Here is a 24910-nt window from a genome sequence, read left to right as displayed (position 1 = left end):
TTCCACCAGAGCTCAGGCATCATCTGCAGTTTCTCTTCTAAGGGGCATTCCAATCTCAGATTTGTAGATCACCCAGCTGGGTGAGGGTGTGAACTGAACTCCAGCACTGCTTGTTGGAGAGCTCCAGATCAGACACCCACTTTAGCAGAGCTGTCTTACTCACTTTCAGCAGACTCTGAGCATCCACCTCCTGGACAGACGATCACAACTTGTGTATTACCAGATGAATACACATGGACAATCACAAAAAGAATGGTTACTTAGTTAACAATAACTGTGGTTCTTCAAGATGTATTGTTCACACACATTCCCCAACCTTCCCTGCCCTTCTTCCCCATTACTGTGGAGTCCTGTAACTACTGGTTTCTAGGTTCCAGACCTCCCAAAAGCAAAACAAATGGTTCCCAAAAGGGTAGGGGAGGGATGGGACAAATGGAATACAAATCCTGTGGCTCTGTAATTGGGTTTACAAAGCCCATACTAAGCACAGACAGATGGGAGAGGAGAGTCTTCTCTGCTTACAGGCAACCAGGCTGACCGCACACCAACACAGCTGCTGGACCTGTCAATCCTGGAGACATGCACCCAGAGCTGAGACCAGTAAGATAAGATATAAAAGGAAGGAACAGCAAGAGATGGGGAAGCAGAAAGGCCTGGGACAGCTGACAAGAGGCTGATGCAGAGCGTATGGCAGGGGAGTAAGGAGCAGAGCATCTCCATCTCTGGAACTTCTGTATTTTCCTTGGGGGCTTTGTTTATCTCAGCTGGCATGGGGGGTTCAGACATCTGTTCTTGGTGCTTTGGTGCCAAAACATCGGTATAGTGAGTGGCATGAGCAGGCTCTTCAAGCTGTGCCAAGTCTGTTCAGTGACCTGTCTGGGCCAAGCCGTCAGCAGGACCCGATCCAGACCTTGAACTGCCTCCTGGTTCGGACTAGTCTGGGTCAGCAAGGGAAATCCGTGTCTCCAATCACTCAGAGCAGCGCTCCTTACTCCCTCAGAAAACTGTGTTGAGGAGGGTTTGGAGGCTCTCACAGACTTTGTAATCAACAAGCAGAACTTTCTCGAAGCTCTGGGTGGGACCCATGGGTTACTGGCCTGGTCATTTTCTTCACCTCAGGTTTGGTGTATGCCTTCATGGACATCTTCGGAAGAAACACTTAGGTGGGATACCCTTGCTTTTGGTGTCCTCTTTGAAAAAGAGCGACATGTGGTGCATTTTTCTGGAATATGCACTTCAGTGAAGAAGTCTTTGAGTGTCTGTCACTATATGGATAGCTGCCTTACAGATGGACAGGATTTAAATTCTGGAAATTTGATTCTGCCATGTCCAGGGCATCGTGTTGGGAGCACCCCTAAAGTTAAAGACCTTCTTTCTTTTTGGTCAGAAGGCTTAAACTATGTTAACTTAATTATATTAAGGAACACTAAACTAAAAACTAGAGCAGCAGTTCTAAAACTGTAGGTCGGCCAGGGCTGGCTTAGACTTGCTGGGGCCCAGGACTGAAGCCCTTTGGCTTCAGCTTTGCCCCCTCACTCTCCCCTCCCCTCTCGCCTGGAGTGGAGGGGCTTCAGCTTCCCCCTCCCCACCCTGGGGCAGTGGGGCTTGGGCAGGTTCAGGCTTCTGTCCTCCTTCCTGCCAAGAGATGCAGACACTGCTAGGGATTCTGTCTCTGCCTCAGATGGAACTGAAGGATGATTGTGGCTGCCCTAACCTTTATGCCCTTGGCTACCAGGAGCAACAGGGCATTCAGGACACTGGGGCAACCCAAACACACCCAGAATTCGGTCTCAGGCAAAAGGGCACCAGAGCAGAATATATGTGGACAATCACTTGAAGAATTCTAGCTAAATTTCCTCCAAAACAGAGTATCAGAGGGTAGCCGTGTTAGTCTGGATCTGTAAAAGCAGCAAAGAATCCTGTGGCACCTTATAGACTAACAGACGTTTTGGAGCATGAGCTTTCGTGGGTGAATACCCACTTCCTCAGATGCATGTAATGGAAATATCCAGGGGCAGGTATATATATGTGTGCTAGCAAGCAAGCTAGAGATAACGAGGTCAGTTCAATCAGGGAGGATGAGGCCCTGTTCTAGCAGTTGAGGTGTGAAAACCAAGAGAGGAGAAACTGGTTCTGTAATTGGCAAGCCATTCACAGTCTTTGTTCAATCCTGAGCTGATGGTGTCAAATTTGCAGATGAACTGAAGCTCAGCAGTTTCTCTTTGAAGTCTGGTCCTGAAGTTTTTTTGCTGCAGGATGGCCACCTTAAGGTCTGCTATAGTGTGGCCAGGGAGGTTGAAGTGCTCTCCTACAGGTTTTTGTATATTGCCATTCCTAATGTCTGATTTGTGTCCAGTCTCTACGGAAAAGGATAAATGGACACAAATCAGACATTAGGAATGGCAATATACAAAAACCTGTAGGAGAGCACTTCAACCTCCCTGGCCACACTATAGCAGACCTTAAGGTGGCCATCCTGCAGCAAAAAAACTTCAGGACCAGACTTCAAAGAGAAACTGCTGAGCTTCAGTTCATCTGCAAATTTGACAACATCAGCTCAGGATTGAACAAAGACTGTGAATGGCTTGCCAATTACAGAACCAGTTTCTCCTCTCTTGGTTTTCACACCTCAACTGCTAGAACAGGGCCTCATCCTCCCTGATTGAACTGACCTCGTTATCTCTAGCTTGCTTGCTAGCACACATATATATACCTGCCCCTGGATATTTCCATTACATGCATCTGAGGAAGTGGGTATTCACCCACGAAAGCTCATGCTCCAAAACGTCTGTTAGTCTATAAGGTGCCACAGGATTCTTTGCTGCTCCAAAACAGAGTGTCTTGTTTTCCCTTCTCAGCTGTAAGAGTCCCCTCTTCCCAGTTTTTCCTTCACAGGCATCAGTCCTTATATAACCACTTATGTGGTGAAACCTACTCAAGTCTCCATTCCAAGAGCCCAGTCCTGACCTAACTTTGAATACACCCAGTTTCCAGATGTCCACTGTCCCAAAAGTTAAAAATTTAACAATAGTAAATATATTAGAGAAAGTCTAATAAGGTACGTGAAATCAAACAATTTCTGAGCCTCCAACAGAATTTAGCTGACTGTCACTGGCTAGAACCAAACCAATCACATACCAAGTAATGAGAATTCAGAGGTGAGGCCTCATCTATGATAACCCCCAAGGGGAATCTTTTCATCAACTCGGGAAAAAATAGATTTTCTCTTCAAACACATTTTGGGGAGAGTGCTGCCTAAAAACCAGCACTGAAATGAGTTTTAGGGCTAGTCTACACCGGCAGTGCTTTAACGCGGCTTGTATAGTCATGGCAGAGCTCTAAAAAACCAACCACCATGAGAGGCGTAGCTACCAGAGGAGCTGGTGCACTGTTTACACTGGTGCTTTACAGCGCAGCGCTGAAACTTGCTGTGCTCAGGGGGGTGTTTTTTAACACTCGAGTGAGAAAGTTGCACCGCTGTAAACTGCCAATGTAGACAAGCCCTTAGTCATTTTTGAGTAGATTTCCTGTTGTTGTCAATCCCTCCTACCATTTGTTTCCTTCCACATTGTTCTCTTTTGTGCCTGTATGCTAATTAGTTTAGTGTTACTCAAAAAGGGGTGAGACTGTCCCGTGCTGGTTTGTTGTTGCAACCCATGGAGACAGGGTTAGACTTTTAGAACTTAACTTATTTTTTAAATACAAAAATAGCAGCAGACTTTACTAACAGACACAAGAAAAAAAGATTAGGTTAAGATTTGGTCTGGCTTTCCAAGTTCCCCTTTTAGAGATCCTATTCCTTCCCTGGAAAGAATCTGGGAGTTTTTCCATGGAAAATGAAGCAGTAACAAAAAGATTTTTCTTTCCAAGAGGGACACTCAAGAGAGGGCTGCAGTGGCACTGTCAAGAGCTCATCTATTTAAACATTAAACAAAGTAAAAAGAGCAGTACCCTTCTATACAGAGCATGGTATGCTGGGACCTGTAGTCTCCATGGGCTGTATCTCTGTATTAAAAGTAAGGGGAATTAGGGTCACACTGCAGAACTTTGTAGATAGCCTCCGACGATTCCTTGCATATACACTACCCTAAAATTCAGTTTAGTGTATTTTAAACATTGTTGCCTGTAAGTGGATGGAGGAGCAGGACACATGCAGAATAAGGTCCTTTATTTTATACTAAGAACATGTAATCTACTCACCATGAGAGAACGACAGTATGGGATGGAAGCCGGAATCCAGCAGTGCTATACGCTCTTCTAAGGACATAGTGTCTGGGTCTATGGCCTGAACAGAGGTTTTACAACCACACAGGATACAAGTGCTGGGCAATTCACAGCTACACTTCATGGTGAGAGGTTTCTGCGGCTAGTAGAAGGGAAAATAAAAAGATCAGCCATCTAAAAAGGGAAAAATCACCAGTGTTTTCTTCAATTTAAGAAGGGATGCTGATATTCAGATCCAGTGTTTCCAGGGTCTGATTTCTACAGACAAACTATGTTTCATGCCCTAACCAAAAAAAAAAAGAAAAAAACGTTCAAAAAGGAAATATTTAGATACGTTTTGAAAGACAGGCATAACAACGGTCTTGTGGAATGGATCATCTCCAATGAACCAAACACAGAGTAAACCAAACACAGACACACAGTCCCAGTGCCCACTCAGCATCAGTAACAGCATGTATGTAGGGCACAGCAAGGAACACAATTGCCTCTCTGCTCTGGGAGTCCACCTCTTATCCTTTGAAAAAATAATGTTCACTAGTACAAGACTACAATTCTCCTTGTGGCTGAACATAAAATTGAATTACTATGGTATCTGGTCATTATACTTAGGCCTATAACACAAACATATGGTGCTATTTTAAAGGGACAATTGAAAGAAACGTTTTTGACATTTCCAGTGAGTATAGCTTGTTTCTTGTATCATATGATTTTCTTCCATTGACAATATTTGATGTACTTGATGCCTCTTCCTCTGATAATATGTTGTGCTCTGCAAGCTCAGTCAATCAAAAAAGAGGGAGCATTAACAACTTTTTGCCCATAGTTGCCTCTCATTACATTGGTGAACAAGACTGAGCGATGATGTATTTGTGCTAACAAATGCCAAGGACAAAGACTAGAAAGAAAAGAAATTTAGTTTTCATGCCTCAGGATTATTCCAAGAAACAGAAATTAACAAATTATATACAGAGAAAGGGGCAACTAGATCATCAAATCAGTCTCATCAATGTGAGAAAACTGGATATTTTCAAGAAATCTCTTATACTGAGCTGGAAACATCAAAATAAAGAATAAGATGTTTGTAACGTAAACACTCTAAGCTAAAGGTAAGAGGTGGGAAATAGAAATTACGTCAGCGCAGAAACTAAAACCACAGTTAGGCTGTCACCGCTCACAAAGGCATGGTCTGAGCACATGACTGGGATTCAGGTACTCTGGCTCGAATCCCAGCTCTTGACAGTTTCCCTGTGACCTTGGGCAAATCCATTTCTATGCCTTGGTTTCACCATTTGTAAAATTATAGAATCATAGAAGATTGGGGTTGGAAGAGACCTCAGGAGATCGTCTAGTCCAACCCCCTGCTCAAAGCAGGACCAATTCCCAACTAAATCAACAACATGAGAATATCTACTCTCAGAGGGACATTTACAATGCAGCTGGAGATCCTGGGAGTGAAGGGGGTACTCCATTGTGTTTATACTGAATAAAAAAATGCAGGATAAATAGTATTTTAGCAGACATGTGGCTAAACTCACTGAAAGTTTGCACCTACCTTCTTGCTAAGGAGAGACACAGTGTTAGCTCGGACCAACTTGCGTTTCTTGTATCTGCAAATGGGGCGGATTCTAGCTGCAACACAGCTGTTGTCTGGTACAGAGGGCACAGTAGCCAGGCTATCCAGTCGTTTCTGTTTGAGAATCTCTTCAGCTTCCAAACTGGCCAGAGAAATGCTGTTGGAGCGGCTTGTGTGAAAACTGCAACCAAATAAATAAATAAGACAGTGAGCCTAACTCAGAACAAGAGAGGCAAAAGTTAATACTGCACTGTGATGGCTGTGCTGACCAATAACCTCCAGGTATTTTCTTAGGCAGCTAATGATTTTTATCAGTTTGGGGTCTTTACTACAGCTGTGCTCCTTGTTAACTTAGGTTGTAATAATTCTTTAGGGGGGGAAACATACTCATCTGCTTATGCATCTAGCTGGAAATAAATACTGAAGGTCATAAAATCATAGAAATGTAGGACTGGAAGAAACCTCGAGAAATCATTAAGTCCAGCCTTCTGCACTGTGACAGGACTAAGTAAACCTAGATCATTCCTGACAAGCCTAATGTCCAACTTGTTTTTAAATGCTTCCAGTGATGGGGACTCCATGACCTCCCATGGAAGCCTATTCCACAGCTTAACTACCCCTAAGGTACATCTACACTACCCGCCAGATTGACAGGTAGTAATCTATCAGGGATTGATTTATCATATCTAGTGTAGATGCGATAAAATTGATCCCCGATCACTCTGCCGTTGACTCTGGAACTCGATCGCGGCAAGAGGCGAAAGCGGATGTGATGAGGGAGTGGCAGCGGTTGACTCGCCGCCGTCCTCATGGCCAGGTGAATCGACCTAAGATGCGTAACTGAAGTCAGTGTTATTCACGTAGCTGAAGTTGCGTATCTTAGGTCACCAACCCCCCGAATGTAGACCTAGACTTATAGTTAGTAAGTTTTTCCTGATATCTAACCTAAATCTACCTTGCTGCAGATTAAGCCATTACGTCTTGTCCTACCTGCAGTGGACATGGAGAACAATTGATCACCGTCCACTCTGTAAAAGTCCTTAATATCCTGGAAGACTTATCAAGCTGCCCCTCAGTCTTCTTTTCTTGAGACTAAACATGCCCAGTTTTTCCAACCCTTCCTCACAGGTCAGGTTTTCTAAACCTTGCCATTTTTTTTGCTCTGCACTCTTTTCAATTTGTCCACACCCTTGGTAACTGTAGTGCCCAAAATTGGACACAATACTCCAGTTGGGGCCTCACCAGTGCCAAGTGTAGCAGAACAATTAGAATCACAGAAACGGAAGGGACCTTGAGAGGTCATCTAGTCCAGTCCCCTGCACTCAAGACAGGACTAAGTATTATCTAGATCATCCCTGACAGGTGTTTGTCCAACCTGCTCTTAAAAATCTCCAATGATGGAGATTCCACAACCTCCCTAAGCAATTTATTCCAGTGCTTAACCACTCTGACAGCTAGGTTTTCTTAATGTCCAACCTAAACCACCCTTGCTGCAATTTAAACCCATTGCTTCTTGTCCTATCCTCAGAGGTTAAGAACAACAATTTTTCTCCCTCCTCCTTGTAACAACCTTTTACGTACTTGAAAACTGTTATGTCCTCTCTCAGTCTTCTCTTCTCCAGACTAAACAAACTCAATTTTTTCAGTCTTCCCTTATAGGTCATGTTTTCTAGACCGTTAATCATTTTTGTTGCTCTTCTTTGGACTTTCCCCAATTTGGCCACATCTTTCCTGAAATGTGATGCCCAGAACTGGACACAGGACTTCAGCTGAGGCCTAATCAGCATCGAGTAGAGAAGAATTACTTCTTGTGTCTTGGTTACAATACTCCTGCTAAATACATCCCAGAATGATGATTGTTTTTTTTTTTTTGCAAGTGTTACACTGTTGTCTCATATGTAGCTTGTGATCCACAATTACCTCTCATGTCTTACATACACCCTGCCTGTCCATGACCTGGCACTTGTTCAAGTTTTCCATAGGAATCACCTTGAAAAGTGTGATCCCACATCACTCTGAGGGCACACTGAGGAGGAGATATCAGGAAACACGTGTCTTGAACTCTGGGCCACAGGTCCTCTTAGGAGCCAGTAAATTCCAGCCTGCCAACCAGTAACCTTAATAGCTATATTTGTATCAACAGCTAAAATTTGCAATTTTCATGTCTAATGCAGTTGAGGTTTCTATTATTAATGGCATGCATCTCCCCCTTTAACAGAGTGGGCTTTTACAGTCAGTGGTTTCATTTGTTCTTAGATAATAAATCTAAAGCCAAGAGTTAGTGAGGGGCTGTTCTATCTCTATTTCTTTTGTAAATAAAAGACCAGAGAGAAATGGGAAGAATTTTCCTTTTCTGTTCTCCCTAGGAACTGTACAGCTGTGTTTCAACATGAATCTAGCAACCTGGCACTTTAAAGTGCTCTCTCCCCCCAAAAGTGACTCTGTAAAAATGGCATCTTCTTACTTAAAAGGCCTGCTCCCTCTTTACTCACTTGGACGAACATAAGCTTTTTATCAGTACTTACTCCTGTTAGCCCTGTAAGACCTACGTAGCTATGCAAGCTAGATTCTTTTCTGGCTTGCATATTATCAGAAGAATTGTTAAACGCACCATGTCTACTATTGATGTGTGATTCAGAAAGAATCCAATTAATTTTTTAGACTTCATGTTTCGATCACACGACTGGCTGCTAGAAACAGCATCACTGAGACACAAACATAGATCCCCATTATGCTATTTTTACAGAACTGCATTATACATGTTTTCAACAAATAAAAACTGCAACTTTACAAATGAAAACTTGATCTTTCTAGGCCTACATCCAGTCATTTTAGGTTTCACAATTATCAGACACATATTAATTATATTTGCCAGACAGTAGGATGCACTTAAAGCCTTTACTTTGCTCAACTGCTTTATCTAATTGCCCTGTACATGCCAGGAAGTTGGGCAATCTCCCTTTCACTCCAACGGTTAAATAGTCATTTGACTGTGAGAAAAGGTTCCATGGAGTATTAGAAATCTAATACGAATTCTCCATCAATATTAAGACAGAACTATGTTACCTATGAACAGGCTATCATATGCTCATCCACGATTCACCATGACTATACAGCAGTCTTTTTTCTGACATGGCCCTGAGTCAGCTGTTGCTGGCTTATGCACACCTACCATGCTACATAGCTGTGTGTGTACCCACACATTCTGAGAACATCTGAGCAGCCATTCCATGCTGACTGAGGGAGTGGATTGTGGGTTTTTTCCCCTTCATGCAATGCACTTTGGAATGTCTTCACATATCCAGGAGAGAGGAGAATTGACTTCCTAGGTTATGCAAACAGTCCTATCTACACTACAGAACACCATTCACCTAAGGATGTTACAGACTGACTCAATATCAAAGCCAGAACACAATACAGCCACTAATTTAGAAACTACACGTTAACAATGTTATGCGAAGGGACGGCCAAACTTGAACAGCTTAATGGGACAAAATCGGAGGGCCCGGACAATCTCCATCCGAGGATATTAAAGGAACTGGCGCGTGAAATTGCGAGCCCGTTAGCGAGAATTTTTAAGCAATCGATAAACTCGGGGGTTGTGCCGTATGACTGGAGAATTGCTAACGTAGTTCCTATTTTTAAGAAAGGGAATAAAAGTGATCCGGGTAATTATAGGCTTGTTAGCTTGACGTCTGTAGTATGTAAGGTCTTGGAAAAAATTTTAAGGGAGAAAGTAGTTAAGGACATAGAGGTCAATGGTAATTGGGACGAATTGCAACATGGATTTACTAAAGGTAGATCGTGCCAAACCAATCTGATCTCCTTCTTTGAGAAGGTGACGGATTACTTAGATAAAGGAAATGCGGTAGATCTAATTTACCTCGATTTCAGTAAGGTGTTTGACACGGTTCCACATGGGGAGCTGTTAGTAAAATTGGAAGAGATGGGGATGAATATGAAAGTTGTAAGGTGGATAAGGAACTGGTTAAAGGGGAGACTCCAGCGGGTCGTATTGAAGGGTGAACTGTCAGGCTGGAAGGAAGTCACTAGTGGAGTCCCTCAAGGATTGGTTTTGGGACCGATCTTATTTAACCTTTTTATTACTGACCTTGGCACAAAGAGCGGGAATGTGCTAATAAAGTTTGCGGATGACACAAAGCTGGGGGGTATTGCTAACACGGAGAAGGACAAGGATACTATTCAGGAAGATCTGGACCACCTTGTAAACTGGAGTAATAGTAATAGGATGAAATACAATAGTGAAAAGTGCAAGGTCATGCACTTAGGGATTAATAATAAGAATTTTAGATATATGTTGGGGACGCATCAGTTGGAAGCGACAGAGGAGGAGAAGGACCTTGGGGTATTGGTTGATAGCAGGATGACTATGAGCTGCCAATGTGATACGGCTGTTAAAAAGCAAATGCGATTTTAGGATGCATCAGGCGAGGTATTTCCAGCAAGGATAAGGAGGTGTTAGTACCGTTATATAAGGCGCTGGTGAGACCCCATCTGGAATATTGTGTGCAGTTCTGGTCTCCCATGTTCAAGAAGGATGAATTCAAACTGGAACAGGTCCAGAGACGGGCTACTAGGATGATCCGAGGAATGGAAAAAACTGCCTTATGAAAGGAGACTCAAAGAGCTTGGCTTGTTTAGCCTGGCCAAAAAAAGGCTGCGGGGAGATATGCTTGCTCTATATAAATATATCAGGGGGGTTAACGTTAGGGAGGGAGAGGAATTATTTAAATTTAGTATTAATGTAGGCACGAGGACGAATGGGTACAAACTGGATATTAGGAAGTTTAGACTTGAAATTAGACAAAAGGTTTCTAACCATTAGGGGAGTGAAGTTTTGGAACAGCCTTCCGAGGGAAGTAGTAGGGGCAAAAGACTTATCTGGCTTTAAGACTAAGCTTGATAAGTACATGGAGAGGATGTTATGATAGGATAGTTTAATTTGGGCAACTGATCTTGGATTATCACCAGATAAGTCTGCTCAATGGTCTGCGGGGAGATGTTGGATGGGATGGGATGGGAACTGAGTTACTGCAGAGAATTCCTTCTTGGGTGCTGGCTGGTGAGTCTTGCCCACGGGCTCAGGGTTTAGCTGATCGCCATATTTGGGGTCGGGAAGGAATTTTCCTCCAGGGCGGATTGGCAGGGGCCCTGGAGGTTTTTCGCCTTCCTCTGCAGCGTGGGGCATGGGTCGCTTGCTGGTGGATTCTCTGCAGCTTGAGGTCTTCAAACCAGTTTTGAGGATTTCAATAATTCAGTCCTGGGTTAGGGGTTGTTATAAAAGTGGATGGGTAGGGTTCTGTGGCCTGCCTTGTGGAGGAGGTCAGACTAGATGATCATATTGATCCCTTCTGACCTATGAGTCTATTTAAATGAACTCTTATAGAGGCTGGTCACAAACTCAAACTCCATTGTGACAAGATCCAAGTCCTTCTGTGACCTGATGATTCTTTCACTTTGTCCCGCTTTGCAACTTTGTCCCCACTGCTGTGCTGCAAAAGACCTTTTTGTCTGTTGGACTGGACCCCCTCCAGAGCACGGCAACTGTTGCTCAGCCAGCAACAAAGATTGTTGAATGGGAGGTTCACCTTACTTTCTGAAGGTAAGCATGCTGCCTCAATTCTTCCATGTCCCCACCAACCCAGGGAGAAGGGAAAAAAAGACTAAAACATCACAAAGTGAACCTAAGTCTTCACTGTAGCAATGCATAGCGCTACTAAGCTTCTCTTCCTTGTCAAAGAAATGGCTTACTCATGATTATCCTTCTACTTCTCTGCACTGCTTTAAACATACACAACAAGATTGACCTTTATAAGTAGCACAGTATTCCACATCAACTGAACAGACTGTGTTAAGACAATATCATTTTATCCTGCACCTTCACAATGAACTGTTTATTGCCATAAAAGCAATCTTACATTCTCGCTGTGAATTTTGAAGTTGGGAATCCAAACTGATTTTCTTAGGAAATAAACCAGGGATAAACATATAAGAGAAATCACGATAGATATATATTTAGCTGATCAGATAATACTGCCAGCTATCAGTGTCACTTGTGAACCTCAATTCACATAACTCCTTTAAACTTATGTTCAACTGTTCCAGCTCTTGCACACTTATTAATGTCTCTGGCTCAACAGCAGCAGAGATTTTGGCCCTGAATGTTCTTTTTATATGACATTTTATCATGGGATCTCAAAACACTTCAGCTAAAAACACACCTTAGAGGATTCATATTACTCCTATTTTACTGAGGAAGCAAAAAATACGTTAAATAACTGGATTAGAGTCGAGACAAGGATGTTTTGGAAAAGCTGAATGAATTCTTTGCATTGGTCCTTAATGCAGAGGATGTGAGGGAGATTTCCACACCTGAGCAATTCTTTTTCGGTGACAAATCTAAAGAACTGTCCCAGATTGAGCTGCCAGTAGAGCAGGTTTTGGAACAAACTGATACATTAAACAGTAATGAATCACCAGGACCAGATGGTATTCACTGAAGAGTTAACTGTGGTATGTAACCGACTGCTTAAATCAGGCTTGTACCAGGTGACTGGAGGATAGCTAATGTGACACCAATTTTAAAGAAAAGGCTCTAGAGGTGGTCCTGGCAGTTACAGGTGGATAAGCCTAACATCAGTACCAAGCAAACCGGTGGCAACAACAGTAAAGAATAGAATTATCAGAGACATAGATGAACATGATACGTTGGGGAATAATCAACATGGTTTTTATAAAGGGAATTCATTCCTCACTAATCTATTACAATTCTTTGAGCGTCTCTACAAACATGTGGCCAAAGCGATCCAGTGGTTCACTTTCAGAAATCCTTTGACAAGGTCCTTCACCAAAGGTTCTTAAGCAGAGTAAGGAGTCATGGGATAAGAGTCAATGTCCTCTCATGGATCAGTAACTAGTTAACAGACAGAAAACGAACAGTAGGAATAAATGGTCAGTTTTCACAATGAAGAGTGGTAAATATCAGGGTCCCCAAGGATCTGTTGAGACCAGTTCTTTTCAACATGTTCATAAATTATCTGGAAAAAGGGGCAAACACTGGACGTGACTGTTTGCAGATGATGGAGAATTACTCAGGATTCATAGATTCATAGACTCTAGGACTAGAAGGGACCTCGAGGTCATCCAGTCAAGTCCCCTGCCCTCATGGCAGAACCAAATACTGTCTAGACCAGCAGTCCCCAACCTTTTTGTCTGGCGGGCGCCAGCCGAAGGACCACAGCAGCGGCAGAGCACCCCCTGAAATGCCACGGCGGCGACGCCTCTCGATGACGTCGCTTGTCGACGGCAAGTGGCATCAGCGAGAGGCGTCCCCTTTGTGGCATTTTGGCAGGTGCTCTCCCAGGGGCCAGGACGCGGATATATTAAGATATGCCCACGGGCGCCATGGCACCCGCGGGCACCGTGTTGGGGACCTCTGGTCTAGACCATCCCAGATAGACATATATCTAACCTACTCTTAAATATCTCCAGAGATGGAGATTCCACAACCTCCCTAGGCCATTTATTCCAGTGTTTAACCACCCTGACAGTTAGGAACTTTTTCCTAATGTCCAACCTAAATCTCTCTTGCTGCAGTTTAAGCCCATTGCTTCTTGTTCTATCATTAGAGGCTAAGGTGAACAAGTTTTCTCTCTCCTCCTGATGACACCCTTTTAGATACCTAAAAACTGCTATCATGTCCCCTCTCAGTCTTCTCTTTTTCAAACTAAACAAACTCAATTCTTTCAGCCTTCCTTCGTAGGTCATGTTCTCAAGACCTTTAATCATTCCTGTTACTCTTCTCTGGACCCTCTCCAATTTCTCCACATCTTTCTTGAAATGCGGTGCCCAGAACTGGACACAATACTCCAGTTGAGGCCTAACCAGCGCAGAGTAGAGCGGAAGAATGACTTCTCGTGTCTTGCTCATAACACACTTGTTAATGCATCCCAGAATCATGTTTGCTTTTTTTGCAACAGCATCACACTGTTGACTCATATTTAGCTTGTGGTCCACTATAACTCCTAAATCCCTTTCTGACATACTCCTTCCTAGACAGTCTCTTCCCATTCTGTATGTGTGAAACTGATTGTTCCTTCCTAAGTGGAGCACTTTGCATTTGTCTTTATTAAACTTCATCTGGTTTACCTCAGACCATTTTGAATTTTGACCCTGTCCTCCAAAGCAGTTGCAATCCCTCCCAGTTTGGTATCGTCCGCAAACTTAATAAGCGTACTTTCTATGCCAACATCTAAATCGTTGATGAAGATATTGAACAGAGCCGGTCCCAAAACAGACCCCTGCGGAACCCCACTTGTTATACTTTTCCAGCAGGATTGGAAACCATTAACAACTACTCTCTGAGTATGGTTATCCAGCCAGTTAGGCACCCACCTTATAGTAGCCCCATCTAAATAGTATTTGCCTAGTTTATCAATAAGAATATCATGCGAGACCGTATCAAATGCCTTACTAAAGTCTAGGTATACCACATCCACCGCTTCTCCCTTATCCACAAGACTCATTATCCTATCAAAGAAAGCTATCAGATTGGTTTGACACGACTTGTTCTTTACAAATCCATGCTGGCTATTCCCTATCACCTTCCAAGTGTCTGCAAATGATTTCCTTAATTACTTGCTCCATTATCTTCTCTGGCACAGAAGTTAAACTAACTGGTCTGTAGTTTCCTGGGTTGTTTTTATTTCCCTTTTTATAGATGGGCACTAGATTTGCCCTTTTCTAGTCTTCTGGAATCTCTCCCATCTCCCAAGATTTTCCAAAGATAATAGTTAGAGGCTCAGATACCTCCTCTATTAGCTCGAGTATTCTAGGATGCATTTCATCAGGCCTTGGTGACTTGCAGGCATCTAACTTTTCTGAGTGATTTTTAACTTGTTCTTTTTTAATTTTATCTTCTAAACCTACCCCCTTCCCATTAGCATTCACTATGTTAGGCATTCCTTCAGACTTCTCAGTGAAGACCGAAACAAAGAAATCATTAAGCATCTCTGCCATTTCCAAGTTTCCCGTTACTGTTTCTCCCTCCTCACTGAGCAGTGGGCCTACCCTGTCCTTGATAGTTAAGGATAGTTAAGACCAAAGCAGACCATGAAGAGTTACAAAGGGATCTTACAAAACTAGTGGCAGGAAAATGGCAGATGAAATTCAAGGCTAATAAAAGCAAAGTAACGCACACAGGAAAACATAATCCCAAATATACATACAAACAGATGAGGTCTAAATTAGCTACTACCACTTAAGAAAGAGATCTTGTGGACAGTTCTCTCAAAACATTGGCCCTATGTGCAGCGGCAGTCAAAAAAGCTAACAATGTTAGGAAACATTAGGAAAGGGACAGATAAGATGACAGAAAATACCATAATGCCACTATATAAATCCAAGGAACACCCACACCTTGAATACTGCCTGAAGTTCTGGTCACGCCATCTCAAAAAAGATATATTAGAATTGGAAAAAGCACAGAGAAGGGCAACAAAAATCGTTAGAAATATGAAAGAGATTAAAATAACTTGTATTATTCAGTTTGGAAAAGAAGACTGAGGGGGATATGACAGAGGTCTATCAAATCACGAACGGTATGGAAAAAGTGTTAATTACTCCTTCACAAAACACAAGTCAGGGGTCACCTGATTAAATTAATAGGCAGCTGGTTTAAAACTAACCTAAGGAAGTATTTCTTCACACAAGGCATAATCAACCTGTGGAACTCATTGCCTGAGAATGTTGTGAAGGCCAAAAGTATAAACTGGGTTAAAAAAAGAATTAGGGCTAGTCTACAATGGCAACATAAAAGCACTGCTGTGGCAGTACTTTAATGTGGCTTGTGTAGTTGTGGCAGGGTGCTTGCCCACTGCTCTAAAAAAACAACCCACCTCCACGAGAGGCACAGCTCCCAGCACTGGTGCACTGTCTGCACTGGCACTTTACAGAGAGAAAGTTGCAGCGCTGTAAAAGTGCCAGTGTAGACAAGCCCTTAGATAAGTACATGGAGGATAAGTCCATCAATGGCTATTAGCCAAGATGGTTATGGATGCATCCCCATGCTTTGGGTATCCTTAAACCTCTGACTGCAAGAAGATAGGACTGGATGACAGGGGATAGATCACCCAATAAATTGCCCTGTTCTGTTCACTCCCTCTGAAGCATCTGGCATGTTGCTGGAAGACAGGATACTGGGCTAGATGGCCCATTGGTCTGACCTAGTATGGCCATTTTTATGTTCATATATGAGGAATCCTGAGACTCATTACCCTTTTGACCACTGGATCACAGTTTCTTCCTCAGAACACTAACTGCATTTGAATACATATGACTGCTTGGAAAATCCACACTTCTTAATCTTTACATATATAAAACATTAAAAACAAGAACAAACATTCCCTGAAAAAAAGCACAAGCATAAAAGTCTAACAAAGTCATTACAATATTAACAGGTTTTTTATATGTAGTTGTTTGGGGGTAGTAAAAGGTACGATAGCACTCAGATGAGTGATTACATGATAAAAGCCAGACAATTCCCCTCTTTTCCATAAACACATAACTGCATTTTTCAGTGACTAAACTATTTATCAAAAAAAAAAACCAAAAAACAAAAACCACTCATCTCTATATGTAGTGCATAAAGCACAGCCTTTTCACCTCCAACTCATCAGTTTGTTACAGCTTACATTTCAAAGAGAAGGATTTAGATACCATTAGCCCAGATTCTAGTTCATATTTTGTTGCCTTTGACAATACAAGGTCAACTGTCTCAGAAAGCCTGAATAAATGTGGAGACTCAATTTCCTTTCAGTACTATTGATGTGCTTTCCTGCAAGACATAGGGAAGGTTATTAGCAGGTCATTGGGGAAAGTTCAAAGTGGTTAGAATGTGTTTGACAACCCAAAACTACAGTAACTCCTCATTTAAAAGTCCTCCCAATTAATGTTATGTTGCTGATCAATTAGGGAACATGCTCGTTTAAAGTTGTGCAATGCTCCCTTCTAATGTCTTTGGCAGCCACCTGCTTTGTCCACTGCTTGCAGGAAGAGCAGCCCGGTGCAGCTAGATGGTGGGGACTTGGAACCAGGCTGGAACGGCAGCCTCCCTCCACCCCGCCATCAGCTTCCCACTCCCCTAAGTTCCCTGTGCAGCAGCTGCCCAGCAGGCTAGCAATTGCAGTGTCCCTGACCCCACTGCCATGTCCTGCTCCTGCCCTCTGCGTTGGAGCTGCTTCCGGAGACTTCTGCTTGCTGTGCGGGGGGAGAGGGGAGGAAGAGAGGGGCTAATGTCAGGGTGTGTCCCCCCCGCACCCCACTTACCCCATCTTCCAGAGAGCAGGGGGGACACATGACAGGGCTCAGGACAGAGGGAGCTTGCTGGCAGCAGCAGCTGTGGTCTCAGCAAGCTGATCTAATTAACAAAGCACTGTACTTAAAGGGGAAATGTACATCTCTTCACACACACACACACACACACACACACACACACACACACACACACACACACACACACACACACACACACACACACACACACACACACACACACACACACACACACACACACACACACACACTATGACTCTGGGATGCACTCTCTCCTCCCTCTATTCCTGCTGCCTTGTAGACTGTGAAGTTAACCCTTGAGGGCTCAGCTGAGTGCTAGTTCATCATTTAGCAGTAAGGCATTCCCTGAAAAATACCAACCCCCCTGACTCCTCCACCTCAACCAAGCTTCACAATCATCATCACTGTGTACCAGTATTAAATTGTTTGTTTAAAACTTATTGTGTGTGTCTTTTGTCTGGTGAAAAAAAATTCCCTGGAACCTAACCCCCTCATTTACATTAATTCTTATGGGGAAATTGGATTCACTTAACATTGTTTCGCTTAAAGTCGCATTTTTCAGGAACATAACTACAACGTTAAGTGAGTAGTTACTGTATTTGTCAATTTGACCTGATTAATTTTGGCTGTGAAAATGTGTTTCAGGCCCAGCTGTGTGGGGCGGGGGGAAGGAGGGAGTAGGGGAGGAAGAGAGAGAGAGAGAGAGTCTGACTGTCCCTTATAATTTTTAGCCCAGCAGTTAGAGTACTTACCTGGTATGTTTGAATTTCCACTCTGGAGAAGTGATCAGAACTCAAAACTCTCCCCTCCTAACCAACAGGCTATTCTGGGGTGAGTTGCTCTCAGTGTCTCCTCCTGAAGTTGTTTCACTTTGTATAAATACTTAAATACTCACTGGGCAAGAAAGAGAAAATTACTCTCCAGCCTGGTGATTAAGGCACGCAGCTGGCGGGTATGAGATGTGGATTCAAATATTCTGGCTTTCTGATACAAAATGGAACAGCTTCAACAGGAGAGACTGAGAGCAGAATAGTCTATAGCCTGGTGGTTAGGGGTCTCGCATGGCAGGGGTGACACTTGAATTCAAGTCTCTGCTTCAATGAACATTTTTAGTATATACACAAAGTGGAACAGAGCTTCATCAGGAGAGACTGAGAGCAACCCACCCTAGAATAGCCTGTAGGTGATGGTGGTTACCTGGGAGAGGAGAGATTTGAGTTCAAGTTCCTGCTCCAGAACGGGGATTCAAATCTGGTTCTTCCACATCCCAAGAAAGTGCCCTAACCAGGGGGCTAAAGGTTACACAAGAGGGATGAATGCACATACAGTTTTCTGAAGCTGACCAGAATGAAATGTTCCCTATGAACTGTTACAGACTTTTCCAATTTGCTGACAAATTCAGAATATTTTTTGACCCTAACCAAATTTTTTTCCTCACTTTCTTGGTTTGCTGGCTGAACTGAAAAATAAATTCGCCCAGCTCTAATGATCTGTACTTCCTATACTTAATTCCAGTGCATATGAAATGCTAGCAATGCAAATTCTATACAAATGAAGCTGAAATGGGACACTTGAAAAATGTATACGGAAAAATAGCTTTTATATATCCACATACATACAATGTAAACATAAGAGATGGAAGGGGAGAGAAGAAAAGAAAATAAATATTCTGCCCACACTTACAATGAACAAAATACTGTGAGGCTCTTTTAAAATGTTTAATTTAAATTGCTATGTACATTATATTCTGAGTTGTTTTTGGTGGTGCCTACTACCACTTTATGAAAGTGCTGCATATGCAAAATTAAGTGAATTCCAAACAACAAAAACTATTACATATCTGCATTTTTTTAGGAAATGAATGCCTGGAGAAGGATAAATCTGTCTTAGCTAGTTTTGTAGGTTCACATTTAAAAAACCTGTTCACTTTTGGAGTTAATTCAGACAGTCTTTTTTCAATTAATAGTTAAACATTTCCAATAAAATCTATGAGTAAGTGGCTCTGCTTTAGAAGTGCCTTCTTTAATTCTAGGCTTGTGCATATACATCACTGCCTTTATATATGGGTGGAGTCATACTTTCCCTATTGGCTGGGTGAAGAGGTTATATGCTCTAGTGCTGGCAGCACATTGAGAGTTTTCCTTCAGCTCAAAGTTGCAGAGGCCTATTTTGCGTCCATAACCATACCACCCTAGGTTGGGATCTCATGATCTCACAAGATAAGAAGGAAGAGCTTTTTTAGTACTTGATTGTGGATTATAATCTATTTCTAGGGAACTTGGAACCACACTCACACACACACACATATTACTACCCACTCCGGCTCTTGATCTTTCCTTCTTTTGGTATTAAACATTTCTAGCTACTTAAATACCTAGTACAGTTTCTTTGCTTTATCAAAGTTAATATGGCCATTAAATTTATAGGCAGCAATATAAATCATGCCTCCCCTCTCACTTTATTAGTTATTTTTCCTTCCCCTTGCAGGAAAAGATGAATACAATGTTAATACACCTCTACCTCAAAATAACGCTGTCCTCGGGAACCAAAAAATCTTACCGCATTATAGGTGAAACCGTGTTATACTGAACTTGCTTTGATCCACCAGAGTGCGCAGCCCCACCCTCCCAGAGAGTTGCTTTACCACGTTATATCCAAATTTATGTTATACCTGGTTGGGTTATATTGAGGTAGAGGTGTATTGCTATTGGGAAGAAACATTTAAGATGCAAGCAATTTTTGATTAAGTAGCATATAACCATTTTAAATCTGAACTTTAAGTTATCAGAAAAATAACCTCATATCCATTTTAAATATACCAATCAGCAAAAAAATTGGATACTTCAATTGAAAGTTAACACATTAAAAAGAGAAGTCTAGACTTAACCTTACAGTCATGACTGACATGTACAGAGTAAACATTCAGATTTGTATTTATGAGCAATATAAATGCATATCACCAACAGATGAGGTATCTGCAAAATTATCCATCTCACCTGGTTTATTTTGAAAGTGTTTTGAAGTTTACTTTGTGGTTACATTATTACTGTAGCCATCTTGGTACCAAGATATGAGGGACACAAGATGGGTGAGATAACTTTTATTGACCCCCAACTTCTGTTGGTGACAGAGACAAACTATAAAGCTCCACAGAGCTCTTCTTCAGGACCTGTGGAGCTTGAAAGCTTGTCTCTGTTAGCAACAGATGTTGGTCCCCTAAAAGATATTACCTCACACACCTAGTCTCTTAAATATTAGTCAGTTCTAAGTTTGACAACTATACTTTGCAACTTGCATATGAATAGCATTCCATGACCATCCATAGCTTTAGTCTTGCATCTCTCACTGTCTTTAATGTTTTACCTTGGACAGCCCATCATTATCTAAAGTTTAACATAGTCAGTTAGCACTCACTCTTTGCTCCTAATCTCTGCTACTTCCATTCTCCATTACATTCAAACATTCTCCTTGTCTCACAGGCTTGTAACCTGGAAGCCATTTTCAGCTTCCTTCCCTTTGTCCATGTCCAAGCCATAACTAGTCTGCCTCTTCCTTTCTGTCTCTTTTTCATCCACACCCTAATGATCTCCTCTCAAGTCTTGACATTATCCTTGCTTCTCTTCCACTCATCAGCTATGTCTGAAGTGCTGCTTATGAAATTCTCTCTTCTCTGTTTCTACCATGTTAATCTCCTATTCAAGTCACTCAAATGCCACTTCACTGGCTCTATATCTAATTCCAGTTTCTTGACCTTGCTCTCAAGGCCCTACAGCACAAAGCCATTTCTTCCAGTGACACTTGCACTGATACACCTTTCATCAGCTTCTCACAGGTCTCTCCATGCCCTTCTCCATGCTGCCCTTCTGCTTAAAATACATTCAGCAAATCTGTTCACTATGACAGTTCTTTCATAATTCCACCTATAAAGACCTGCTTCTGCTGCAAAGCCTGTAAGTGGCAAAGATGGTGGCAGGAGTGGCAGAAATGTTGTTAATTTCCCTTTGAAACTGTCTAAAATAAGGTGCAGTACAACTGCTCAGTTCTTTACCTCTAGAACATTAGAAATACTCCTGCTTGGAGCGCACTGCTGTATTTTCAAGCATTGTCAGTTAGAAATTACTCACACATTATTGTGGTGCCATGCAGAATTACAAACAGGATCACTTCTACCCAGAATGGCCTGTATTCTTTACTTCTCCATAGTCTTAAACACCTTTATTTAAAGCTCCTTATGTGCTATGCTGCTGCCATTACTGGAGAGTACAACTGTAGGCCCAACTCACAAGCTGCATAAGCAACTATCAATGATTCATTAAATGAAATAGCCATTCTCTAACAAGCGTGTGAAATATGTGCTCACACTACAGAATGCAGACGTCTTGAAGCCTGTAATCATACCATCTTGTACTGATCTCAGCTAAGCAGGGTCAGATCCAGTCAGTACCTGTATGAAAGGAACAGCTAAGTATTGCAGAAAGAGGTGCTAGAGATTCAGTAGATAGTGTGCATCTCTTTGACAGGGTAGTCTGGGCTATTACCTGGGTTTTAGCACAAACCTCCCCCACTGTCCACACACAAATCTTTCATGTGGGCTTGTGTGTGATTTGAATCCAGGCTTGCATAACCAGGTGGAGGTATAAGTTAGAGTCTGGGTTTCACTTTAACACACTCACTTGGCAGGCTGGACACAGGCTGAAAACTGGGTTTCAAAACTCTGGCTCTTATAGTCCTGCAATGCCTTCCCACAATTCCTTGGGGCCTGTATTTTCCTGCCCTTCTACATACTCAGCACCAGAAGTCACCTACTAGTTTATATGCACCTGGCTGGCATCTGAACCCCTCGTTTCATGTGATCTCCTCTCATTTCTGCAAAGTCTCTAACAGTGATTTTGTCCCAAGACATCCTCATCCTAGCGTGCTGTTAGCTGGCCAAAGACTCTCTCCAAAGTTCTGAAAGACTTGTGATATATGAGGTCAGTAAGGCTCACTATTTGGGGAGATGAACCTGAAATCACCACCTCCAAGCGGCTGTCAGAAGAGGAGATTAAGACAAATTACAGTTACCTTTTCCATAACTGGTGTTCGAGATGTGTTGCTCATGTCCATTCCATATTAGGTGTGCGCGCTTGCCATGTGCACCAGTGCTTAAAGTTTTTCCCTCAGCAGTATCTGTAGGGAACCGGCTCTGGTGCCCTCTGGAGTGGTGCCCGTCCCGTATGGCATGGTATAAGGGGCACCGCCAGCTCCCCCCACCCTCAGTTCCCTCTTGCCAGAAACTGACAGTGGGGAAGGAGGGCAGGTTGTGGAATGGACATGTGCACTCCCCTTTGGGCTTGCTACACCACCCAGGGTATTCACAAAAGTTTTCACCATGATAGCAGCCAAGGTGCAATACCAAGGCTAACAGTGAGCCTAGAGAGGACCAAGTTAAGATTCCACTGTGGGACAGGAGCCCATACCTGCGGGAAGAGTCTCTCAAGTCTTCTCAAGAATCTGACTGTCATGTCATGGGAAAACACCATCTGTCCTTGGATCGGCAGGTGAAAAGCAGAGATGGCTGCGAGATGCACTGCTGCTTCTTGAATTTGGCTTACTTTCTGTACTGGTTTTTACTTCCCACCCTAAACTATAGCATTGCTGTATGCTGTTATGCTGCTGTCATGTTTCAGTGGCACATGAAGTGATCTCTGTAAATGCTTTATCTACCTCACGCAGCTTCTAGGACAACTAGTAACTGTAAGGTGCTTTGAGAATTGGAATAAAAAGGTTCTCACAATTGTAAAGAATTATCTTCATCTCATTTCTGTTCCAACCACCAATATGCAAGTTAGGCACCACTAAAGAGGTGCTCAGCAATAAAGTCCTACACAGTGTAAAGCAGTTAGTTGCTCTTTCAAACGTGGAGATTTTCCTTGCATCTGTGCAGCAAACCCTACATTAAAGGTATGCATATGCAAAAAATATGGTCTGATATATCCAATTGCATCAGCAATACCTGCAAGCTTAAGGCACTTTTGAATAAAATTAGCAATCAATTGAACAAATAATTCTGTTTATTAAAACTAAGCATCAACGGAAAACTGGCAACTTGTATTGTAAGCAGCTACACCTGAAAATGGAATGCATCCCACCTCACTCAGAGCAGCAACTAAAATATAATCCAAGACATGTGCAATCCTCATAGTAACAGTAACAAGCATTCAAACTTTCCCCAAATGAGGATTTAATTAGCAATTTTCCAGAAACTGAATGGTGTACCCATTTAGCATAAAATGGTGCTAACTGCAACCTCAAAAGAGGTTACAGTAAGAACTATTCGTATTTTAGCAGAGGCGACTTGAATCAAGGTGGAGCACTGCACGCTGAGACAAATACATTTCACAGGATGAACCTCCATAGTCAGGCAACCAGCAAAGGAAAAATATTAGTCTTTTACCATTTTAGGCTTCTTTATAAAGGATGAAAGGCCTGAAAAATGGTTCAGTTTATTTAAAAACAAAACCAAAAATTTTCACATTAAAAATTCAGGTCTTGTCAATACTGGTGTCAAACACATGGGCTGCTGCCCAGATCCAGCCCCTAAACCCTTTCCTATTACCCATAGCTGCCTGCCTGCTGTAGGTCAAAGAGGGCTGGCAGACAGCTGGGGAGGTAGCTTGCACCTGATTGGGACCAGGCAGCAGAGACCTTCCTCTCTCCACCAGCATTGGTCAGAGCGCCTTACAGGCCATACTGAAAGGAGGTTCCTTTCCCGTCTTCCCTACCCTGTCTCTGAGCTCACAGGAGCAGGCCCCTTTTCTCCCTCTGCTGCCTACCTAGCCTTGTCTGAAGCTGAGCCAAAGGAGACTTCCTTCCAGGCTTCCCACTTTTCTCTGCTGCCACCACTGGCTTGACCCCACAAGATCAAATGAATGAAAGCAGCTGCTTCTAAACTGCCCACTCTCCAGAGAACTGGAGGCAGAGAATAAGTGAAGAAAATCCCCAGAGGTGGGGGAAAAGGAAAAAAGGGGAGGGAAATGATCAAGTGGTATATATAAGAGGGAAGGTGGATAGGAATGACTCTCAAAGTGGAGCAGCAGGTAGGAAACATTCATAAAAAAGTGTGCGTTCAGATGGCAGGTGCATAAGCAGGGAAGACAAGGGAGAAGAGAAGAGACTGGTCACGGAGGAATACACTGAGTGATAAGTTAGTGGACAACAGACACGTGGTTTCATAGATGCATTTACTTTTTTTAAAAAAATCTGTCTTTAAAATGACATTTAAAATTTTGCTAATAAAGAGGCTCATTCTGAGTTGTACAGACCATAACATTTGCCTCGTCTGTGAACTTTTCACTCCCAGCGCATGGACTTTAGGGGACAGAGTAACTTGGCCCTCACCAAAGAATAAGGTGACTGGAGAACGAATTACATTAATGACATCACAAAAAGACACACTTGGGCAGCTGAGAGAAGATTCCCGTAGGCTACTTAAGTTTTGGTTTGGTTTTTTAACTCACATATCTAACAAGCACTTGTTTGGAAGAGTGTGTTAAACATTCAATACCCTTTCCCCACTACTTTAATTACGGTATGAGAGCTCTCAACAGCCTGAGGCCCAAGAGGTCATTCAGTATCGCTAGGGAAGACAGGATTGATTTCTGATATTTCAATGGCTGAAATACAGGCAGAAAAAGTGTCTCTCAGGCTCTCTTTATATGTGATAAAATGGGGAAAAGGTCACAAATCCAATTTTAAGGG

General features: G+C 42.6%; 1 protein-coding gene across 11 annotated transcripts in view; it reads right to left on the bottom strand.

The window, feature by feature from the left end:
• LOC127045833 (KAT8 regulatory NSL complex subunit 1-like) overlaps positions 1 to 24910 on the bottom strand; it is a 137624-nt gene that overhangs the window by 35834 nt on the left and 76880 nt on the right. For all 11 annotated transcript variants that reach the window (XM_050942520.1, XM_050942521.1, XM_050942519.1 and 8 more), the window contains 2 exons: positions 5777 to 5978; positions 4201 to 4366 (listed from right to left, as the gene is read on the bottom strand). In XM_050942520.1, the coding sequence (XP_050798477.1) occupies positions 4201 to 4366; positions 5777 to 5978 (368 nt within the window). The remainder of the gene's footprint in view (positions 1 to 4200; positions 4367 to 5776; positions 5979 to 24910) is intronic.

Source organism: Gopherus flavomarginatus, chromosome 2 (genome assembly GCF_025201925.1).
Source record: "Gopherus flavomarginatus isolate rGopFla2 chromosome 2, rGopFla2.mat.asm, whole genome shotgun sequence".
Classification (NCBI taxonomy): Eukaryota; Metazoa; Chordata; order Testudines; family Testudinidae; genus Gopherus; species Gopherus flavomarginatus.
The sequence above is the reverse complement of the archived record's forward strand: the minus strand, read 5'-3'. Positions and strand labels throughout refer to the sequence as shown.